The sequence below is a fragment of the Aptenodytes patagonicus genome, chromosome 2, assembly GCF_965638725.1.
Source record: "Aptenodytes patagonicus chromosome 2, bAptPat1.pri.cur, whole genome shotgun sequence".
NCBI lineage: Eukaryota > Metazoa > Chordata > Aves > Sphenisciformes > Spheniscidae > Aptenodytes > Aptenodytes patagonicus.
The window spans coordinates 23,624,079-23,646,203 of NC_134950.1; the positions used below are offsets into that span (position 1 = coordinate 23,624,079).

General features: G+C 45.0%; 1 protein-coding gene across 2 annotated transcripts in view; it reads left to right on the forward strand.

Moving 5' to 3' along the window:
• The window catches only part of ZNF706 (zinc finger protein 706), a 103,992-nt gene extending 84,283 nt beyond the window's left edge, over positions 1 to 19,709 (forward strand). The window contains exons 1-4 of one of the 2 annotated variants that reach the window (XM_076329319.1): positions 11,953 to 12,052; positions 15,151 to 15,287; positions 16,488 to 16,595; positions 17,237 to 19,709. In XM_076329319.1, the coding sequence (XP_076185434.1) occupies positions 15,153 to 15,287; positions 16,488 to 16,583 (231 nt within the window). In that variant the 5' untranslated portion in view covers positions 11,953 to 12,052; positions 15,151 to 15,152 and the 3' untranslated portion in view covers positions 16,584 to 16,595; positions 17,237 to 19,709. Of the gene's footprint in view, positions 1 to 11,952; positions 12,053 to 15,150; positions 15,288 to 16,487; positions 16,596 to 17,236 lie in introns of those variants that run through there. The other variant, XM_076329320.1, reaches the window with a different exon arrangement.
• Positions 19,710 to 22,125: the final 2,416 nt, after the last annotated feature.

Consider the following 22,125-nt stretch of genomic DNA (forward strand, 5'->3'; position numbering starts at 1 on the left):
CACCAGCAGGCTGACACCACCTCCTCAGGAACCTGCGGAGCTTCTCACAGATCCAGCACAAGCATGAAGCACCCACCACTGGGAAATGTTCCTGCTCTGGTGCTCTCTGGGTGCTGACTTAGATTGTTCTGCCTTTGGAAACCATAAGTCCTTCTTAGTGGGGCCAGCCTGGTGATTTTCTGTCACTACAGAGCTTAGTACTCTTATAGCACCACTGTGTAATTAACATTGCCATCATTTGCTGATGATCCTCATTTGTTTCTCTTGTGCTGCAGTTTTGGGCTAATGCAGATATCCCCAGCAAAAAGATGACTGCATTTGCACCTGTGAGTTTCTTTGGATTTAGTGCCAGTGCTCTTAGTTATAATAAAAAGCCTTACCTCAGAAAGTTAAAAAGCAGTAGAGCAGCACAGCTAAGAAATCTGTTTTCCCATGGATTTATAGTTGGATTATCTGGTGTCCAGCAAGACACAAACTCCCACCAAAATTTGTGTAGGTGGAATGCAATGTCTCTTCTGTGTAGATTCTGTAGTGTCTGAGAGCAAAACCCGCAGTGCAGCTTGCAGGGCCCAGGGAGGATGCTCTGTGCATGGATGGCTGCCTCTGCTGATTAACTGCTCCCTCAGATTTTGACTGAAATCAGCCAATGGGCCCAAAATTGCTAGTGGGACAGACTGAATGGTTGCATAAGCCTCCCTTCCATGGGAAAATGCTCCAGAAGAATACATGGTCAGACCAACTGTGTGCATGTCGCTAACCGTGCTCTGAGTAAGCCAATTTACCTCAACCAGTCTGGTCTTGTCAACAAAACCTAACTACTAATATAGGAGACGTGACAGTAAAGCCTAAGTAGATCTGATAACATTGTGTATGGAACAGAAAGGTTAAGATAAAGTCAATGGAAAGAATTTAAAGCCAGGTGAGATCTGAGGCTGAAGCAGAGTCCTGGTGTAGCAGGGAGCCCTGCACTCAGCCAAGCTCTTCCATTTCTGCAGCCGAAGTACCCCCTGTGCTCGTAAAGGTCCCCCCGAGAGGAGAGACTGCTGGGGACCAATCGCAAGGTGCTATGCTCCTCCTGAAGAGAAAGCCCTTAAAAACAAAGTCATCATCTTAATTGCTGCCTCGGTCTGTTGGCAACAGAAAAGAAATCAGAGCTACTTCTGAGTTAGTGAGCTTGCTCAGGCTGGGCCAACATACTGCAGAGGCAACGCCAGTGGATGTTGTGCTAGAAATAAATTGGACTTTATAGCTTGAATAGATTCCAAGGAGCAAGTTTGATCTCCAGAACAGCAGCTAACAGACCATGAAGAGAAGTTGGCAGGAAAACGCAGCGATCAGCTGTCGGGAGCTGCGACACGTCCTGCAGATGAGGAGCTCGGGGCTGGGTACCACATTCTCGTACCATGTGCAAGCTGCAAATGAACAGCTGCACCTCTTTTAAATTCACTTGTGGGCCTTCTGGAAAGAGTGAAACACAGGCAACAACATTCAAACCAGCAGAGGTGGGCTGGATTTCTCCCAGTATTTCTATATCATACATAAGACTTCATTAAATAGAGAGCAGAACAAGAGAGGAGGCCAAGTACAGCTGTTGTCTGACCGCTTGCCATGCACCTAATGCTAATGGAGCTGTGCACATCAGTGCCAGCAAGCAATGCAGCCCATAGTATTACATAGGATTATCTCTTAGGATGCCTTGCGAGCAAATCAAAGTTAAGAAATTCTCAGTCCCACCTTCTTTAGATGTTAAGGAATAATGTTATTCATAGCTGACATTATTTGTCATGATACTACTTCTGTCCTTATTCAGACTAGGGCTGGCTAAGGCTCTGCTGTGACGTGTGCCATTCGATTGCTGTTAGCCTCATTCAAAGCCAGTGCCTGAAGGGCAGCAGTGGAGACTTTGCTGGACAGCAGCTACCCCAAAGGGGTCAGGGTTTAACTTCTCTAGGCTCTGCCATGTCTCTGGTAGAGGCTTTCATAGCAGGCTGGAACATGTTCACACCAGGCTTGTCCAGCCTGGACTCAGCCCTTTCTTTGAAGAATGGATATTGGATACTTTTTGAGGATTACTGGTATTGTACTGGATATCATTGCTGTGGTCTTTCTGTCGTAGCACAATGGAACAGCTGTTTCCCCCTTGGCATCTGAGTAACTGGATCTTGAGGCCTTTCCCAGAGGCCACCTGACACTTCTGGTCAGAAGGGCCATTATTAGACTGTGCCAGGGCAAGTAACCTTAATGCTACAATCTGCTGTCTCCCTCATCATGAGGAGCTTAAGAGCTGCAGGCACTCGGGAGCAACCAGGCTTTCTACTGTGTGATCAAGTTGGTTCATCATTTCTGCTCCAGTAAATCCCACCTAAAACTCTTCAGGATTCACTAAGGTTAGATGAGACACAACATGCAAGTATGCTTGCTGGTTTAATATCCTCTCACCGTCACGCAGGTCCTAACTGCTAAACCCAAATATTTTGCACCGAGAAAGTTGTTGGCTGAAATGATCACAGGTTTCCACAGCCACAATGCCCTTGCCCAGGGCAGGATGCTGATGTGCCAGGGTCTCTGTGTGTTGTGGAGCAAGTCCCAGACAGACTGCAGGCACATCTAACGCCGCCGCTGAGATCTGAGTGTAGATGTCCCATCATGAGACAGCTGACGGCAGGGGATCCAGCATCTGAAGTTGGTGCATTTCATGAGATCAGAAAAAACAGAGATGAATAGTGAGCCTGGCAACTGTGCCCTTCCCCAATTCTTCAGCATTGTCATATAATTCTCCCTAATAGCCCTGAACAAATTCATAGAGACTTGACCAAAGCCTTTTCTCTTGCCTGGGATGCGCTAAGCACAAGCGTGGCTCCTTCTACCTCCTCCTCTTTCCCAAGACAAACATTTCCGCCTTCTTTGCAGGCAGGTGTGGTAAAAAGCCACCTCCAGTGCTGAGCCAGCAAAGCCATACGTTCTTTCCCTTATCATCACTGTTTGCCCAAGCACCTCACCCTCCACAGTGCCTCTCTGAGCAAGGAGAGCCACAGGCTCTCGAGCTGTGTAGAGCACAAAAGTCATTTCCTGACCCAGACCGAGGTCTAATTAGTGGAGTTAAGAGCTGCAGTGCCTGTGAGGAGAGTTAATCAGTGAGTCTCTGCACTGGCACAGGGCTGCGGGGTTAGAGCTATGAGGAAGAGGGGATTTGAGCTTCAGAGTACTTACATCAGCCTGAGCCCTTCCATCAGTCTATTTTATGTGCATAGCTGCATCTGGGTACTGCTGGAGGCTTCCAAGTCAAAGGTGGTGTCAGGGTATCCATAGCAGTTAGTGAACATCAGGCTTTGTCTTTTTCTTTGTGGAAAATTTGCCTGGCATATGGGAAGGGACATGCAGAGAAAGATTTGGGGAAGATCTCCAGGAATTCTGGGCACCCAGTAAAGCAGTCAGGAGCGTGGCTCCAGTATGATTGCTGGGCACTAGTGACACTTGGACCAGTTGGCCACTCTCAGTGGCAGGTTGGGTCTGTAGTGCATGTCCACCCAAGTCCTGCATGTCCACAGCACAGTCTCAGAAAGCCAAGAGAGAAATACAGGTGTCCTGTTTCTACAAACTAATGGAAACCATCGTTACAGACTGGGATCTGACTGTACAAAATCTCAAAAAATATTTGTAAATGGGAAGCCATCCTCAGTGCCAACCTTTTTACTAGTGTTGGTCCCACAGGGACCTGTTCTTAGCAAAGCACTATTCAGTATTTGCTCAAGCTCTTTGGTTTATCAAAGAGAAAGGTAAAAAAACGATCTGATCCTGATTTTAAATATCTGAGGAAAAGATTTCTCTCACCAAATAACTCTTTACGGTATCAGAGAAAAATATAGAAGCAACAAGCCTGGGAGATAATTTCCAGTCTAAATTTATCTTGCTTAAAGATACACGTTTTAACAAGGAACAGGTCAAGTGTGCAAGGGCTCAGGCTGTGCTGGCAGCCTTTGGTTTGAGCTTTGCACAGCTGGAGTTACTTGTTACTGTGGATGCCGGGACACAGGGGACAGTGCCAGGGAGAGCCTAGGACAGCTGGTTTGGAGAAGGGCACACTGGAGATGCCAGAGTAGGAAGGCTCAGGTGCAGGATGGTAAAGGGTTTCAGTCTTGGTTTGGGATGGGGAGGGAGTGCAGCAGGCAGGTTTTGAAGCTGTATACCTGTCTGAGCATGGACAGCATCAGGCCTTTGTTTTCTAACCTGGTCTTTTTGCCCATGGAAGCATTGTAAAAGACACTTCCCCACTGGGACAAACATGCAAGTCTCCAACACCAGGCATTTCCACTTCACTTCAGTACAATTTTTTAGCCAAGCTGCAAAGCACAACTTTCCGAATTAGCTTTACAGACCATCAGTCAGATTGAAATGAGTCATTTTTTTTTAATCGGGTAGTTTAAATGAGAGCTTTAATTTTTTTTAGGCTAGTAGATACTAATGTGCAAAATCTGTACCTAATGTTACCTCATAACCAGCTCTTGTTTCTTTTCAGCTCTGGGACCCTCCTGTAAGTGTTATTCTGTCTTGCCTGACTAGAGATGTGCACTGAGTGTTTTCACAGAAGCATAATTCATCCTCCTTGGTTTTCTCCTGCAGTTTCCAAGCAAAAGCTGGGCTACAGGACAGAGTGAAAAAGCAGCCTTCTGCCTGTGCTGCTCAGACACCAGCCATATAGCAGGAAAAGGGATTTCCGTTCCTCCATCCTGTGGCGGTCTGTCTTAAGAGTAAACTTATGAGCATCTACTGAGACATGACTGTGGGCTTTGTATATCCACAGTAACTCAGCTGCAGTAATTCTGACAATCAGCACATACGTTCCACCTCACTGCCCCGCAAGTGATGTCTTTTACCTCCACGTAGCTGCTATCTTTTGGCATTGCTGGCTGCTTCCAGGAATGTGTTTTCTGTTCTGTTCCCACATCCCCTAGCGCATTGCTCTGCTGCGGCACTCTGGGATCTTTTGCAGAAAGCAATGGGATCCAGTGGCCTGGTGCAAACCAAATCATTCCCTCAATTTCTCTTGCCAGGTCCTATTTATCCACCAGTGTTTGTGAGCTAGATCTTACTATGTTCAAAGCGCTGTTAGCAGCTGGCAGGAAACACTGGCGATCAGAGCAATCCTCACAGCTCAGTTTGCAGCAGGCTCTTTGGATTCCTGCCTTTAAGTCATGCAGTGACTCCAGAGTGAGTGTAACGGGGCATCTGAAAAGGAAAAAGTTGAAATCCAGCAGATGTTTCTCATGGATCTCTTCCTGAAGCAGCAGACTGCTGGGGCTGAGCCAGCACTGCAGACCTGGGAAAACCAGCAGTGTGCGTGTGGCACTTCTGGATGTCCAAGGCTGCTTTCCTTCCACAGGGAACATCCCGCAGCTGCAGAGCCCTTTCCTGTGTACTGACTCTCTGTGCTCATTCTGGGATGTCATTCTGGGATGTGCCCTTGGCTTCTGCTTCCTTGCCCAGCAAGATTCCACATGCTATTTGGACAGCGGAAAGAGCTTCCCACCCTGGCCTTAGCAGTTCCAGAATGGCAATGAAATCTGCACATGGATGACTGAAAGACAGATGGAGTGGCTGTCTGTGGATGAGAAGTAACTGCCCCTTCTGCGAGGTACAATATGCAGCTACCAAAATATTTGCTAGTACAAGGGTGGACTCTTGCAGATGGGCTAAAGAAGGAAGCAAGCAGAGCCGGCGGATGCGTTGAGCCACCTCAACATAGAGGCATCTCTGTGATGTGCAGCCACTCAGAAGCATAGACGGAGGGATGTATTGCCCTCCTTGAGGCTAGAGACAAGTTGTCAACAATGTCAGCATGTTTGTGAGAGGTTTTAATCACAATTGCTGCACACGTTTTAACGCGCACATGACATGGTGCGAGGACTTTCTTCATGCTTCATACATATATTTAATTATATTGGTGGAGGGGAGGGAAATCTTGGTATTCTGAATTAATTAAAAATGTACGGATATACTGGTTTTCATGATAAGGCAGGGACTTGAACATGTACAAGACTCAAAAGCATGAATGGAGGGCAAACAGAAAAGGAATGAACGCATCAGATTAACTGGTGTGCATTTAAAAATAGTAACTGTACGTAATGCTGTGCAAAGCTAAAATCTATTTTAAACTGTTTATATAGAACAGAAGCGTATGTTCTCAAGGTCTCCAGTTTGTCTATGTGGGTTGGTCAAAAAAGTTGTGACATGCTGAGAAAGGCATTTGCGCCTTGTTGTTTTTAGCAAAAGTCACATCCAACAACATGGATTTAAAAGAGGAGAGACTGCAAAATACTTAGAGGTCACAAGGCAATCTTTGCCCATGCTCTCCAGAAGGTGCACATGCCTTGCCAACCTTTGAGGAACTGCATCTCCGACCTTCTGACTGCCTCCCTCTCTGTCATTCTTCATGAGCCTTTTCCTCAAGCCCTCTCTTTTTTTGTCTCTCAGAGGATGTGGGCAGCTCCATGTCGCATCCTCCCTTGAACATTTTTTTGCCCTTCCAATGGAGAGGTATGTTCACTGAAGCAGCTCTGTCCATATTTGCCGCAAAGGGTCAGGAGCTATGGGAGGTAAAAAAAAAAAAGAGAGAAAGGACAATTAGTTGTAGTCTCTGAGCCAGCAAAAGCAAACCAACACAACACCACAACCTACCATGAGCTTTGGGACACCATTCCCTGGGTTTGTCCTAATTTAAGGTTTGGTGGCAAAAGTATTTCCATAGGCTGCCTCATTGCACAGGATCCTGGGCCCGTGGCAGCGGTAAAGTAGAAGCAACTGTTGTATCAACTTTTGGAAAAGGTTAACAAATGCTTGGGCACGTGACAGGCTGCCAGCTCACTGGAGGTGTGGAAGAAGGGGGGACTGACCTGCTAGGAAGGATAATGTCACTCTTGTTTATGTGCCTCTGAAGTCTACTGATGGGAGTGTCAGTATGATGAGCAGCACAGGGAGGCTGGCAATACGGTGGACATCACCTGAGGTTGTCCTTGTTCTGGAGGATGTCACCCATTGGGTGTCCCTGAAACAAAGAGACTGTTCAGAAAGGCAGCAGGCAAAACAGGAAAAGATGCTGCATTGCTGCTAATGGGGCTGGTCCTTCAAAACTACTGTGGAACTGGAAGGGTATCACTGCATTGCTGCACCGGCATCTTTCCAAAACAGAGCACGGTTTTTGGCTTCCCTTCTCACTTGTTTGCTTTTCTTTTTTTTCCCCTTCTTTTTCCATTTTTAAACCTTGCAGATCAGCATACTGTGCACTACAAAATACCTAGTTCTACAGTAACATGCAGAAAGAGGCATACCGTCACATGCCTTAAAATATTTCTTTCTGCAGTATATATGTATTGTGATTTGGTATCATCTCATAGTGCAGAGCTAAGAACCTACTGAATCTGTGAACCAAATATGTGATTTAAGATCTCACTTTTTTGTATTTGCCACAACAGCAATACTGGGCAAGCCCATGAGGTGCCAACATCCCAGCTGCGGAAAAGCAGCACACAGCAATCAGGGTCAACGGAGGGACAGGAGATAATGTTGTGTCAGGGAGGCATGAACTGCATGTATGAGAACTGGAGGTGTGGTCGTGAAAAATACATTTACAGGGAAAAGAATGGTATGCTAATGCATGGGGGAGGGAGGAGGTAGAAGTCTATAAGGCAGAGGAAGGGTAAATGAGCAAAATGCTACCCTGTCAGGCCCCTGAGCTAGGTTAAGTACAGTTGCACGATGTTTTATATCAAACAATACTAACTGTAGAGGAATCCAGCCTGTCTGGGGTTCTGCCCACAAAACCATGTCATCCCATCCCTGAAATTCAGCGATACTGACTCTGATCTACCATCGCATTGGCTTTGAATATCCTTTCAAAGGATATTGGCTTCAAAGTCTGTGTCTTATGACCTTCGACTGCAGAGCCAATCTCTGCTGTTCTGCGTTCTTGTCAACGTTGGTCTGCATCCACAAAATCTAGTGATAAGATCTCTGTCACTTGCAGGGCCCAGGACACGTCCCCTTCCCTTTCCTTCACTTGTTCAGACACGCCAAGGGGTGACGGTGGGGCACTCAATAAAACCACTCAATAGCCAGGCACACGATACCAGCACGTGTACTCCCTGCAAGTGAGTAGCAAAGGGCAGCACTGAGCTGCAAGCCAGCGTTCAGCCGGTGAGATGATGTTTGGTCGATGCAGCACTGGATCAATAGCAAGCACACAAGCAACCGAGCAGGAAAAAGACGCGGGCAGTAAGTGTGGTAGAGAACGGCAGTGGGAGGACTTGGCAGGCGCGCAGGAGTTGATTCAGAAGGGAGATGCAGCCCCACCTATGCTGTTGTGAGCAAACTTGCCCTGCACCTCAGAACAATTGCTTTCAAAATGGGTTTAGTAACACATGTCAAAATGTCAGCTGCTTCATAGCAGGGAGTTGTGTTGGGGACACCAGTCACACTAAAGTGAGATAGCTCAAACTGACTTGCAACAAAATTCCAAGTGTCAACAAGTTGCTGTTGAGCACAAGTATTTTGATCTAATGACAGAAATTGCACCTCTGTGCAGGCACAGAAAATGATGGGGGGCTGGAATCCAAAGAGATGGGAAATAAGGATGAGAGTAACAATCAATCAAGACTGTTTAAAAAAACCCCTAACAAATAATCCTGCCTTACAGCATTGCTCCTTCCAGTTTCCTTTGCTGCTTTCCTCCTGACTAGACCAGCATTTTGCTTTTTCTGATCATGTTGTTCACTACATTCATGCTTGGCTTAAATTGGAGCCTTGTTTCTCATCAGTTGTCTCATCATGAGAAGATAATAATGTTTTTTTTTTTAAATTTGGACTATTTTTAGGAGGTCCATAAGAGCTAAAATGCCTTATCCATGCCCATATGGAGCTGCGTTTTCTATGTGTGTGATGCTGCTACAGACTTCAGTGAATTGTAACCACTGAAACATTTTTGTAATGCTTGGCTTGGGGATAATGACAAACTCCTCGCACTTGGTCTACCCTTAACTACTGAGATGTAGTCTTGATTTTCACTTTATTTTAATGCAGAATACTCGGTAATATCTGTGGGTTTATGAGTTGTTTTTAAATTAGAAAACAACAATTAAGCAAGAAGCACACAGAAGAACGCTGCAGTATATTTCTAGCAATTTAAAGACACAACATTGCAGTCTAAAGCTTGCATTTATTTTTCATTTTAACTTCTATTTATACTTTCATTCATATGCTCTGGATTGCTTCACCTCATATGGGAGCAACACAAAGCAGAGCAAGTCCATAAGCCAGATAAACTGCAATTACGACGGGTTCATTTTGTCAGAGCTATGCAAAGCATCCAGCACACAGACCAGTCTTGCCTCTCTACCAGCTCACCCTGTGCCTCTCTGCTAACCTGCACACGTGCATGGAAATATCCCCCCTTTGGTGTGATAAATAAGTTTCATGCAGTGAATAAATTTTGAAAAATTATTTAGAGTGAATGGGAAATTTTCCTTATTCTCTTCATAGTAGAAATTTCAACTACGGGGACTCGTATTCTTCTTTCACAGTGGGTTTTTGTCTCCTAACAGTCTCTTTGGAAGCATCTAAATTGCAGAGCCATGATTTGGGCAATACAGGGACTGATGCTGTGACCAGGATCTACAGCACAACAGGACGAAAGACAGAGCAGCCAGAGGGAAGGCTGCGGTCCCCTGTCCTGGAAGGAGAGCCTCTGTTCTACCAAAAGCAGAAAAAGGTTCGGAGACCAGCCAGAGCTCAACATGCATTCAAGAGATCTGCTTTATTTGAAATTCTCATCCAGCCAGGCGTGTAGCAGTGCCGTAGTATGGGGATATGACCCTTGAAAGCAGTCTCCAGTACCACATCTGAGGCCAGCAGTCCTCCTAAAATAGCATCAGCCAGGAAAGAGGCTACTTTTTCACTCGGCAATCTTCTTGCCGATCAAAGTGAAACCTCATTCTGAAAGCCACCTGCTTCCAAGCACAGAACCCAAAATGCCCACCTCTCCCTACCGCCCCACAAGCATGCACATGTGCACTTTCAGTGTTTTTTATAGTTGCCTATTTCCATAAAGTTCAGAACCTACTGACAAGATCATTCTAATGCAGTGTGGATTGCACTGCCCAGGCATAAGCATTTTCAGCGCTGTCAGTTTAATGTGGAAGAAACCATTGCAAACAGGAATGTCAGGAAAAATATAACTTAATTTGTTATCATAGGCTTACGTTTGACCGTCTCAGATGTTGTCACACCCAGACCTAATACCAGTGACTTAAGTGTCAGTAATCTGCTACACAGTTCCCCTGCAACCGCTATCATGCTCTGGGCAAGACACATAACGATGGCCCAAAACGTTCACTGCACTGCTTTAGGGATTTTTTTTGTTGCTTTTCTTCTCCCTCAGATTGGAAGGGAACATTACACCTATCTAGCCTGAGCCCCTGTAAAATGCCAAGCCAACACTTAGTAGTTCCTCTAGTAAGTGTATCATGTTTGCTGTTTGCCCCAGACACAGAACTGTTCAAGACTCCAGGCTTATTTGGAAGCCACAACAATTGCTCAGAGTGGCAGAATGTCATGTCTGAGCAGAGATGCTGCCTCTATTTCTGCTTTTCCTAACAGATGTATAATCTGAGAAGGCACAGACGTTCAGCCTTCCTTTGGGATATATGATGATGTCGATAGAAAATAAAGTGCTCCTTTATCCTTCTTTACAAGGCCTGCCTACATCTCTATTCATGCAAGCTAATACCTTTCAAATCACTCGTGCTGCGAATACAGCCTGTAAACGACTTCCTCTGCAGTCCTTGCCTTAAACGCCAAAACAAGATCTAGTACACTTTCAACTTGAAACAAATTCTGCTTCTCTCATCTCAGGCCATTTCCTTCTGCTTTCAATCCACTTAACCCTTCTAGGCTCTGCGTGGGCCTTCTGCGTGAACTGCCACCTGAACAGGATTTCATCCTCTCCGGGATCCCTGCCCGGCCTCACCTCCAGCCCCTTCCCTACAGCCTCCCCAGAGCCATTTTTCCGGATCCTACTGAGGAGGAACAGCAGCTATTTTTAGGCTGGGTCTGTATGCTAAGCACAGAGGAATGTGGCCGAGAGCAGGGCTTGCCGGGAAGCGAGGAGATGGTCCGAGGGCAGGCGCCTACCGCAGTCCCACCGGCACTGCGGCGCAGTGCTGCCCACAGCCAGGCACGCCGTCAACAGCAGACGGAGCTCATTAGGAATCTCCCTGCAGCTTCCCAGGGCTCAGCTGGGGCTAACGGCTTCCGCTCCTCAGGAACCAAGGGGTCAGAGCTGGGCTGTGGATCCCGGCTGCCTCTCTGCTACCGCGCAGCGATCTCTGACCGCGGCGGCGCCGCGTCCCTCATATTTTCCGAGCACTGGACCCCTCGCAACGCTGGACGTTAGCGGGACTTTGGCCCGTAAGGCGTACCAGCGCGCACCTGCCCCAAAGCCAGCGCAGCCTCCTCACGCCCGAGGCAGGGTCCCCGGGACTAGCCCTGCCTCCGTCCGGCCCCCCGAGGACGGGGTCTCGCAGCCCCAGCCCGCCCGGCTGTTGGAGGGAGCCTTCGCTGCCGGGACCCGAGGCCGGGGGCAGGCGGGGACAGGCGGGAGCCGCGGCGTCCCCGGCCGCCCGCGCAGGGTCTCCCCACAGCGGGGCGGTCAGCGCGCAGCCGGCCAGGCCGGCGCCGCCCGCCGGAGCCGGAGCAGGAGCCTCGCCTCGCCCCGCCCCCGTCGAGGTCAGCGCGGCCGCGGCGCCCCCCTCTCCCCTCCCTCCCCCCCGCCTTATGTAACGGGCGGGTGCCGCCATTGGCCGGCGGGGACGGGTCGCGCGCCGGCAGGGCCGGGCAGCGCGGGCGCCGGGGCGGGGCCGCGCATGCGCAGTGGCGGTGTCCCCCGTCCTCCTCCTCCTCCTCCTCCTCCTCTCGGGCAGGCGGCGGCGGCGGCTGCTGCGGGGCCGCGCGGAGCCTTCTCCACCCGCTCGCCAGGGCCGCCCAGGCCGGACTCCCAGGCCGGGTGAGCGGCGGCGCCAGCCCCTCGCGCGGCGGGGCGGCCGCGCCGGCTGCGGGGCGGGCGGGCGGGCGGGCAGGGAGGCAGGCAGGCAGGGCGGGGGGTCGCGGTGTGTGTGGGGGAGCGGGCCCGGCCGTGGCGCGGCGGAGCAGGCCCGCCCCGAGGGGAAGGGGGCGGCCCGGCAGCGAGGCGCGCTCCGCTCCCGGCCTGCCGCGGGCCGCCTCCCCGGGGCTGGGGCTCCGTACTGGGGCCCGCTTCCTTCCTCGGCCCCTTCCCGCGGGGCACGTGGTGGGGCTGGCCGGGCTGCGGCCGCCCCCCGCCCCGCGAGGCCCTCCCGGGCGGCCGCGGCCTCCCTCTGCCCCTTCGCGCCTCAGGCTGGGCCCAGTCCGGGGGCTTCCCTCGCAGTGGTGCCGGGCCAGGCCGAGCTTGCTGCTCCTCTGGCCCAAGCCCTTCGCTGCCCGGCTGGGGAAGCCAGGCTACCTCAGGCTGCTGTTTGTTTCTGGAAGTGACAGCGGAAGCAGCTGTCGGTGTCCAGTTTTAGGACTTGAAACGCTCTGCTCAGGTTCTGGTTGCTTACAAAGAAATGACCCTGTGTGAGGCATTAACGTACTGCAGGCTTCAGCCTCGCTGCCCTGTAATACCCGTGCTGTTGCCATTATGATTTGGCAGCAAATTTTTCTGTGGTGTTAGGCTTCCTATGTGCTCACGCATTTTTATTTCAAAACAGCAGGCCTGTTTGCTGGGCTCTCTGAGGGTGTGCCTGATAAGGAAAACAACACTTACCTGTGTTGTGCAACTGAAATACAGATTTAGCCTTGTAGATGAACTCATCATTATTTTAAAAGAACTTTGGGATTATCTTTGTCACTTTCTTAGTATGCTGATAGTCCAAATAATCTTACTTTTCCAGTAATTGAGTATTCATTCTGCGTGTTTCAACTGTATTAGTGTAATTGCAGTACTTAAACTCTTGGACTTTTTGGTCTCGGGCATCATATGGAGGTTGATATTTTTAAGCAGATGTTTTTGTTCATGTTTTCTTGTTTGTCTTAACTAAAACCAGCAGTTGCCAAATACATACAAGCTCAGTGTGGTTGGCTGTTGCAATGTACTACTTAACAAGCTCTTATCAAGGGACTAAAATTCAAAGTAATATGCAAACAGTTCATGAAAATCATTCTTTTTTATTATATCTGAGTATTCTCTATCAGGAACCCCCTGACTTCTGGAGGATTACTGTAATGCTAGTAAAATAGAACTGAAATAAAACCTACAGTTCCTCGTAGTGTATGCAAAGCTATTGGCAATATCTCTTCTTTGTTTGTTTGTTTGTTTTTTTAATGGGAATTCAGTGTTCTTGTTGAGCCATGCTGTACATAAACAGTGTGAGGCCCTGGCTGGGATGTTTTGGAGTAACTGTAGTGTACAGTGAAACGTAGACTAGTATTTTTAGTCTATTAACATTCAGTGCTGTATTTTATGGAAACTGTTGAATGCCACGTGTATTTCTGTATGCTTGTTAATAGAATTTGTGTTTTCTTCTGTTCAATTTTGTTAGCTGTATGGACTCCTGAATTCTCCTTTAGAGAAACTGATGGGGGAGAGGAGGGAACGCTGAAGATGTAGTGTAATACTGCTGCAAAGGGTTACGTGATGGTGTTAAATACCATGAAAGAACTGGACTATGGCCTGAGAGGTGCCTCGCAATCCACAAGAGCTGGTTTGGGTCTCAGGACCTTCTCCTTGCTCAGTGTTAAGCACTGTGATGCTACACGTCCAGAAATTCTTGCAATACTAGTGAATTTCCAGATGTGGTTGATGTGTCATAGAAACTTCATTTTCATAATGGTTTTAAGGGCTTTTTATGCATATTTACTGGAGGTCGGTCTTTGGATAGGCTGTTCTCCCTCTTGCATTGGAAGGCCGTCTGTCCTTGTGGGAAGGACTGCACGATGGACCTGTTGTAGCCATGCAGTGTGTCTCACGAGTACCAAACTTAGAGCAAATGCCCAGGTTGCGCAGAGGGGCAATGACCAACCAGCCAACCTTCTGGGAACATTAGACTTTACTAGTTGTCCTAAAAATAATGGACTTGACTAGCTGTCCTGTGCTTGCATAGTGAGTCTTGTGCTTCTGTGAGAGCTGCACAACTGGATTGTGTGTGGGCCATGAGGGACTGTGAGAAAGATAATGGCGGAAAGTGGGCTGCTGGGTTATATAACCACTCTCTGAAGCCTGCTCTGTCAGCGCGCCCAAATCCTGCCTGGTGTCTGATCTGGGGGTGGGGTGCAAGCTGAATTGGGTGGCCTAGTGGGCTGCATGCAGGTGGAGCGTTGCTGTTGTAAAATACGCTGTTTTGCTGCTCCCTGGAATGCGATTTTTGTAGCTCGTTTCTTCTTGTGGTGGACCTTCTAATGGCAGGTGGCAATAGTGTTTGCTTCCTTTATGCTGCTGTGTTGTAGCATGGCTTCTGATGGGAGCAATTTTACTTCTTTTTAAGAAGTATGTAGGCATGTAAAGTTGGCTGAAAATCAAGAAGGATGGCCATCTGTAAAAATAGCCTTGAATAAAGAGGGATGACCTATTGTTCTTGCCATTCCCAACTCCAAGGCAGATCACAAGCATGTACACCAGAAGACAGTAATACAGTTTGGATAATACTTTGATTTGCCGTTCTTGGAACCTGTTTCAAGTTCCAGAAATAAAGGTTGAATCTTAAGCTTAAAAAAAAAAAAAAACAACAAAACCCCTAAATTTTACTGTAGCTGTGGAAATGGAGAATAAGTTTCTGTTAACTATAAAGTAAACATTAATTGTTCTGACTCTTGAAAACACTTTTCAAAAGTAGACTTTGCAGCTTTGTAGAGGAAGAAACCTTAGAATGAACAAAATAGTTCTGGTGCGTATTTTAAGAAAGACACTAAAACTAGAGAGTCTTTACATAGTAAAGAGCTGGAACAGATGTCTTGTATATGAATTATGGGAGTTGTAGGCCTTATGGACAGAGCGCATGACTGCTTTATGCTCATGGTTACGGCTTCTGAGTCAGCTAGCAGCAGTAGTTTCTCACATTTGTAGACTAAATGTCTTCTTTTTGTTTGTAGATATGGCTCGTGGACAGCAGAAGATTCAGTCGCAGCAGAAAAATGCCAAAAAGCAAGCTGAGCAAAAAAAGAAACAAGGACATGATCAGAAGGCTGCAGCCAAGGCTGCCTTGATATATACCTGCACTGTCTGTAGGGTAAGAGGAACTGAAGGCAAAATATTATCGTAGGCAGGTCTGTCTTCCAGTCTAGAGCGGAATTTTTAGAAGATTGTATAGTGGAAACTAAAATACTTCTTAAGTGGCTGTCTAGCTTGTTGCTATAGGCATTTGCATCTGTTATGTGACTTGCTTACAGATTACTCAGCTGTACTGATAATTGAGATACGAGAAAGTCTGAGAGGTCATGTACAGATCTGTTTTGGGTAGTTATCTTGCTTTTTGAATTGCAGGGGTCTGCACATGCTGTTAGTATGATGTATAAAATGTAAAAAGTATGAGATCACTTCCTGTTTAATCTCCAAGTGGAAACATCTTTTCTTTGTGGTGGAATTGGCCCATCTTAGAATCACTGGTTATTGATGTTAATGTAGAGAGGAAAAGTGGTGGTGCCAAAAGCTTTAGCGTAAGTTTGATACACAGTAACTTCTACTACAATAAATGACTTGACAAGAGAACAGAAATGTGAGCACTAATCAGATTATACTTTCCTTCTGGCTAGTTCTCCTGAATGTGCTCATTTTGGAGCTGAAGGATAAACTTGCCGTTTTCACTTAAATGGTCAGTCCCAGAATAGATTTGTCACTTTGAATGTCTTAAATAAGATTCCAAATTAAGGGCTGCTCACTTAAGTACTTGGAACCAGCTCCTCTTCTCGTGAAATCAGGCTGTAGCAGCAATTGCTTTGGGCAGCTGATGCCTGCAACTGCGTAGTAGCAATGGTCTGAGATAGCTTGTGCCAAGTAGAGAATCAGTCTATGCCACATAACTCTTTGGCCTATTGATAAAGAAATAGCTTTCGTAAATGTTTATCCTTTTCAGAATCAAATCTTTATCTTTTAGGTGTTGAAAAAGAAAATGGTAAGGAGGTAGGTTTTCCACCAAACCAGCATGTGAAGGGTAAGATCTGCAGGGAGGTTTCTAGCAAGAATAATACCATTGATGAACATGCCAAAACAGTGTGATACTAGTCCTTAAAAGCACCACTCTGAAAATCTGAGGTTAAATATTCTCTCTTAATCTGCAGCTAAACTAATGGTGCTTCTATCACTAGAGCAGTGTCATTGAGGAGACGATTTGCTTCAGGAAAAAAGCAAATAAAACATAGGGGGGAACAACTTTTGTAGTATCGTTTAACTCTTGTACTGTGCATAAAGTTAAATGTCTCTCTTTAATCAGACACAAATGCCGGATCCCAAGACCTTCAAACAGCACTTTGAAAGCAAGCATCCTAAGACTCCACTTCCTCCAGAATTGGCTGATGTTCAGGCGTAAAGTTGTCTACAGGTCATTATCTTAATTTTTAAATGATTGTCTGAGAAAGATGTATTATGAATCAGTTTTTTTACCACCACCAACTGGGACTTAAAACTTGCTTCGTTTCCTTTAATATGAAAATTAACTATAGGTTAAAGTTATACCCCTGAACTGTTACACAGGAGAAGCAAGCTAATACTTACGTAGGTGAAATGGCTGTGGCATTTCACTGTGCGTGGAGGTTGTTCTAAAAGGGATTAATGTTCTTTCAAATGGTCATCCTTAGAGTTGTAGGAATACTTTATTATTCAGTTCTTGCTTTGAAATGTTAGTTTTGCTTTAAACAAAATGCATATAACAAATACGATCTGTCTGTTGCTACAAAACACATAATGGAAATAGTTGTTTAGTGTATTTCCAACAATTGAGCCTTTTTGTTCCTGAAGCTATGCAAGTGAATGCATATTTTTCTGCGTTCAAATATAAAACTTAACCTCTGTGTTGACTGTAGAAGATATTTCCCAATAGCCAGTTGTTAGGCTGTAACTGAAAGTGGTTATAATAAAAGGCTGAAATGAGGTAAAAAGCAGTATTACAGTATTTCATTCACATGAAGGTAAACCGCATTGTGTAACAGTTCAGCTTAACTGAGTTATTCTTGTTTTTTATAGGTGAAATCATGGCACCTATTGACTCTTCTACTGTCAGACCTTATATAACAAACCTGCAGCTGCTTTTCTAAAACTGTTGATCAGCAAAAATGAAGGGGCTACAGAAACATTCATATTTTTATGCTGTTCCCTCTTGGGCTTCACGCAAAGACAATTCTGTGTAAATGTACAGTTGTGCCCTATCTGGAAATCCTGAAAAATCGGTCCATACTTGTTATAAAAAATTTTTTACAATTGTAATTATATTGATGTTCATATTGTGTAAAATAACTCATTTAATAAAGTAGTACTTTGATTTTACAATATCACAGATTAAATCCTTGTAGAAGTTCTGTTTTCAACTTTCTGCATTATCTGCCTTATAAAAATAATAAAAAAGACAAAGTGGAATTTTTCCCCATCCTGCCAAAACATGAGCAGTATCATTCCACTGAAAGTAATGTACATTACAGTAAATTAATCTTAAGTGAAGAGGGAAGCTGCTCAGATTTACTGTTCAGTGTGCTGCCTGCTTGAGCCCAGTCACTAGTAGTCAAGTTGTTGGCTCAAGGCGCAGCAGACTCCCTAGAAGCTGCATGAGAATCATGAGACTTCCTTCTACATTTTTGTCCTGTGCATTGGAGTCTATTACTGCAAGCCATTTCAAATGGGATTCCATTACTGTGAGGGATCATGTTCCTTGAAGTCATGCACTGGAGAGACTCTTGTTATGCTTGTTATCCTTTATATTTGGTAGATGGCTGAGAAAGCTGAGAAGTGGCAGGATTGAATACTTCTGGGTATGCTGGCTTGAAAAATGCTTGCAAATATTAGGTTAAAGCACCTCTGCTCTTAGTGGAAAAATTGATTTGAAAAGATTTTTAATGATATTTTGAGCAGCCAACCACACATGTTTCCCCTCAGATGCGCCTGGTTATTTCAGTAGCAACTCTTCAAGAAATATGTAAAATAGCCAGCCATTAATAACCTTTCTTCACAACCAGATTAAAATAAGCTTGTTGGAAAAGAGCCAAAGTAACTAAAATAATACGGCTACTTCAAGAAATAGGATGTGATTAAAGTTGCATTGACAAGAAAAAGCTGGGTAATAACTCTCTGGCCAAGAACGTTTGAGCAGCTAAACATAATCACCCTTAAAGTGTTCTGGGCTCAGTTCTTATCCCAGATGTACAGCACAGAGGTAGTGGAGAAACACTGAATTGTGCTAGAAGGTCTGCTATACAAAATCCCATCTTTAGCCTTTGGAGGGGGCTTATTTAAGAGCTTTAGTTTTGACCTTGCAGTAAGAAGCAATACTAAAATTGCTGTGATTCACGGAGGTTACAACGGATGTAAAAATTCTGGCAGTCGTAACCCTTGCTATGCAGCAGGACTGTACATCTGACCTTCAAATGGCTTCCTAAAATCTAGGACCATAGTCTCAAAGACTCATTCACTTAAAAGAATGCACTTGGTATTTTATTATATAAAGTCAAAGCCTTTGTCTTCGCCCACTCATATGCTCTTTATTGAACTACTTCTGTCAGACTAGCTTCCTGTCCTCTTTGCTGTGACAGTATCTCTGTAAATACTTTGGCATAAAGTTTCTCTGTATTATAGTCACTCCAGGATAACCTGTATACCACTTAACTTTTATAGATAATGATGTTCTCCTCTGAGAGTAATCCACTATTGCACTTGTACACCTGACATCAGAATGTAATGCTTCATTTATTTTTCTTTAATGTTATCAATACATATATCCTGACAAACTGGCTCCCACAAGGCAAGAAATCTGCTCTCGACCTTTGTGCTGTATGCGGGAGAGGTACTTATATGTTCTGATGCTGTAGTTTGTCTAAAAACATGCTGAGTGCAAATGGATAAAGATGTTTCTTGCACTGATTGGTATTTGGTAATCTGGTTTTACTTTGGAAAATGTTCTGGGATGTATCCCTATAGCTTGGTACTGAAGTGAAGTATATGTTCTATTCCTTCAATTCAGATTGTGTAGCATTAAATAAAAAGATTTTGTTTCATAAACAATCTCTCTTAATGAGCACTGAAGAGCCGGAAAGCTGCATCGCTAGTGGGATGGTTAACGTCAGTTAGATTGTATTTTTGAAACTTTATGATACTCAAGTTGAAAATACCCTAGGAAATTAGGGGGGGGTTATGTATTAGAAGGCAAGGGTGATCCTCAGTTCAATAAGAGGCCTAGCTGCAGTAGCTGCAATCTCAATTACAGAAATAAATGAAGGCTATGACTGAATTGTTATAAAGGCTTTATAAGTATAGGGGGAATGCTATACTAAGTGTGGGAATCGTCCTCATTTAGAATATCTGCAGTACTCCTTGTACCTAAAAGGTCAGAGGAAGGACTAGGAGTTCTCCATCATCTCTTCCTGATCTGAAGGATGGCACCCTGTTACCTGGCTAAAGACACAGTTGTGCATTGTAATGTGTCTGATTAAAGAGAATTAAAAAACTAAAATGTAAAATGTCATATTTCCTGCCTGCTTTTAAAAACAAGTATTACTGCACTTAAAAGATTAATTTCCTGGCTGTGGACAGTCCTGGAGCTTGAAGCTGTCTAACTTTGCAAGAAAGAAAAGTAGGCATGGAAAGTTTCCCATGTCCCCTTGAGAAAGATTCATCTTTGTGCAGGGACAGCATTTAGGTAAAGGGTTCTTATGTTGTCACTATGGGCATCAGCTGTTGTGGATACTTGTGGAGCAACTTTCAAAAGTGATTTTGGATTTTCAGAAGCCCACATCTCTTCTGGGAATCTCTTTAAATGGCATCTGAAATAGCATTTTAAGCAGGGCTTAAAATGTTTTGAAAAAAGTCTCACTTTAGATCCCAGAGCAAAAGTTAGCACATGTGATTATGATGAGGCCATCTCAGGGACTACTGAGTAGTCAAGAAAGTTTTGCAATTTGTGTTACTCAGGCTTGCTTAAGCTAGTTTCCGTACCTCTAGTGTACCTATCTCTAAGGGTTTCTGGTTTCTTGCTACCAAAAAGCTGTGTGAAAAATCTGAAATAGAAAGTTGAAGCCAGTTGCTATGTAGCCTTAAGGAAACAGTTGGCTTTATGCAGTGCTCTTGAAACGTCCCTGGAGACTATCCCTTTTCGTTATTTGCTGTTGAGCTGAAAACACTTCAGCTCAAGTAAAGCTAATGACTAGGGGCTGTTTGCAAACCACATGGTAATGAAGGGATTTGTAGCATTTCTGTAAACGATATTGAACTGTTTTCCCATCTTGATAAGAAAAGCTAATAGATGGAATGTCTTTTATCATCAAATACTGATAGGCTTGAGGTCTGTTTTGTTACCCATTTTCACAGAAACAAGCTGGGAAGTACTTGGCTTTACTAGAAGCGAGGTCTTCCCGAGGTCTGACCAGTAAACTCGATTAGTCCTACAGAATCCATAAACAAAGTAAAGGTCAGCTCCTATTTCTGCCTACTCAGCCCCATTCTGCTGTGTATCATTTGGGAGCCTTTGATTTACCTGTTTAGAACCTTACAGGTTTCACAGTGGACTTTGAATTCAGCCCCAAAACTCAGCTTTGGACTAGTATTCAGTATGTGATTTTCCATATTCTGTAGCATCATCAGCGATGTTGCTCTAGTCCAGACAGCGGGAGGGTGTAAAGTTGCGTCTATGGAGTTTTACTGTCTGTTTTGAAAATTATTTGTAATTTTTTTAATGCATTGTCTATCGTGTTACGGTTTTTATATAGATAAGGCACAACAGAGACTCACTGAGGGAGTTGTGTTAACTTGGTAGCTTTCAAAAAAAGGTGGAATAGGTTGGGTATGTATTTTACAATTCTCTGATACGGCTTTTAGCATTGGGGTTTCTGGGAAAAGAGGAATCTGTAGTTGTCCCAACACTGTTATCTAACAGGAATCTGTTCAAGCAGTGTCTCGAAGTTTTTCAGGAAATATGGCACAGCTTTCCTCTGAACAATACTGTCCATTGCATATATAAAGTTAAGGTCCATACAGCACTTTGATGGCATGGCAAGCGTATTTCTGTGTTCCCTGTTCATAGCTGTTACAAAATTGCAAACACTTTACAAAACATTACTAAAAGCTGGAGATCTTTCAGAGAAGCAAGGACTAGGGGAAATCTCGGAAAGTTATCTAGTCCATCTCCTCGCTCTGAGATTGGATCAAATCTGCCAAGACTGTGACTAACAAGTGTTTCTCTTAACTCTTAAAAGCTTCCAACGAAAGGGATCCCATGACCTTGTGAGTAGCGTGTACCACTGTTGAACCGTGCAACTGGAGAGTTATCACAGCAAAAGTTTATCCCTGCAAGTTAAGTCAATTACTTATTGTTCTTATTGGCAATAGATGTGATGAATCATGCCCTCATATGAACATTGCTATCGTGTCCTCCTAGTCTTCTCTTTAAGTAAACCCAGTTAATCGAACCACTCTTCATAGGTCACGTCTTCGAAGTCTAGCAATTGTTGGTGCTCTTCTCTGGATCCTCTCCGGTTTGACTGTGCTCTTAAATTGTATGGTCCAAAATGTGACCCAAAGTGCTGGCTGAGGCTAGTGCAGAGTAGCTAGAACAATTAACTTCTGGCACTTGCATACATGAGCACTATTAACGCACACTGGAATTATATTTGCCTTTTTGGAACAGCATCACATTGGCTCACATTCAGTTCCTGGTCTGCGAACATCCCAGATCCATTTTGGTACCACTAATAATCTCCATTTTGTGCCTACATATTTAGTGTCTGCATACCTGTCTCTAATGGATCTCAAACCAAATTTATCAAGATATCAGCATTCTAGATCTGTCTCCTATGCTGTTTACAGTTCATCCATGTATGGTATCATGGGGAGGTCTTGCAGATGTCCTCTTTTAACTCAATAGTCTGAGTTGT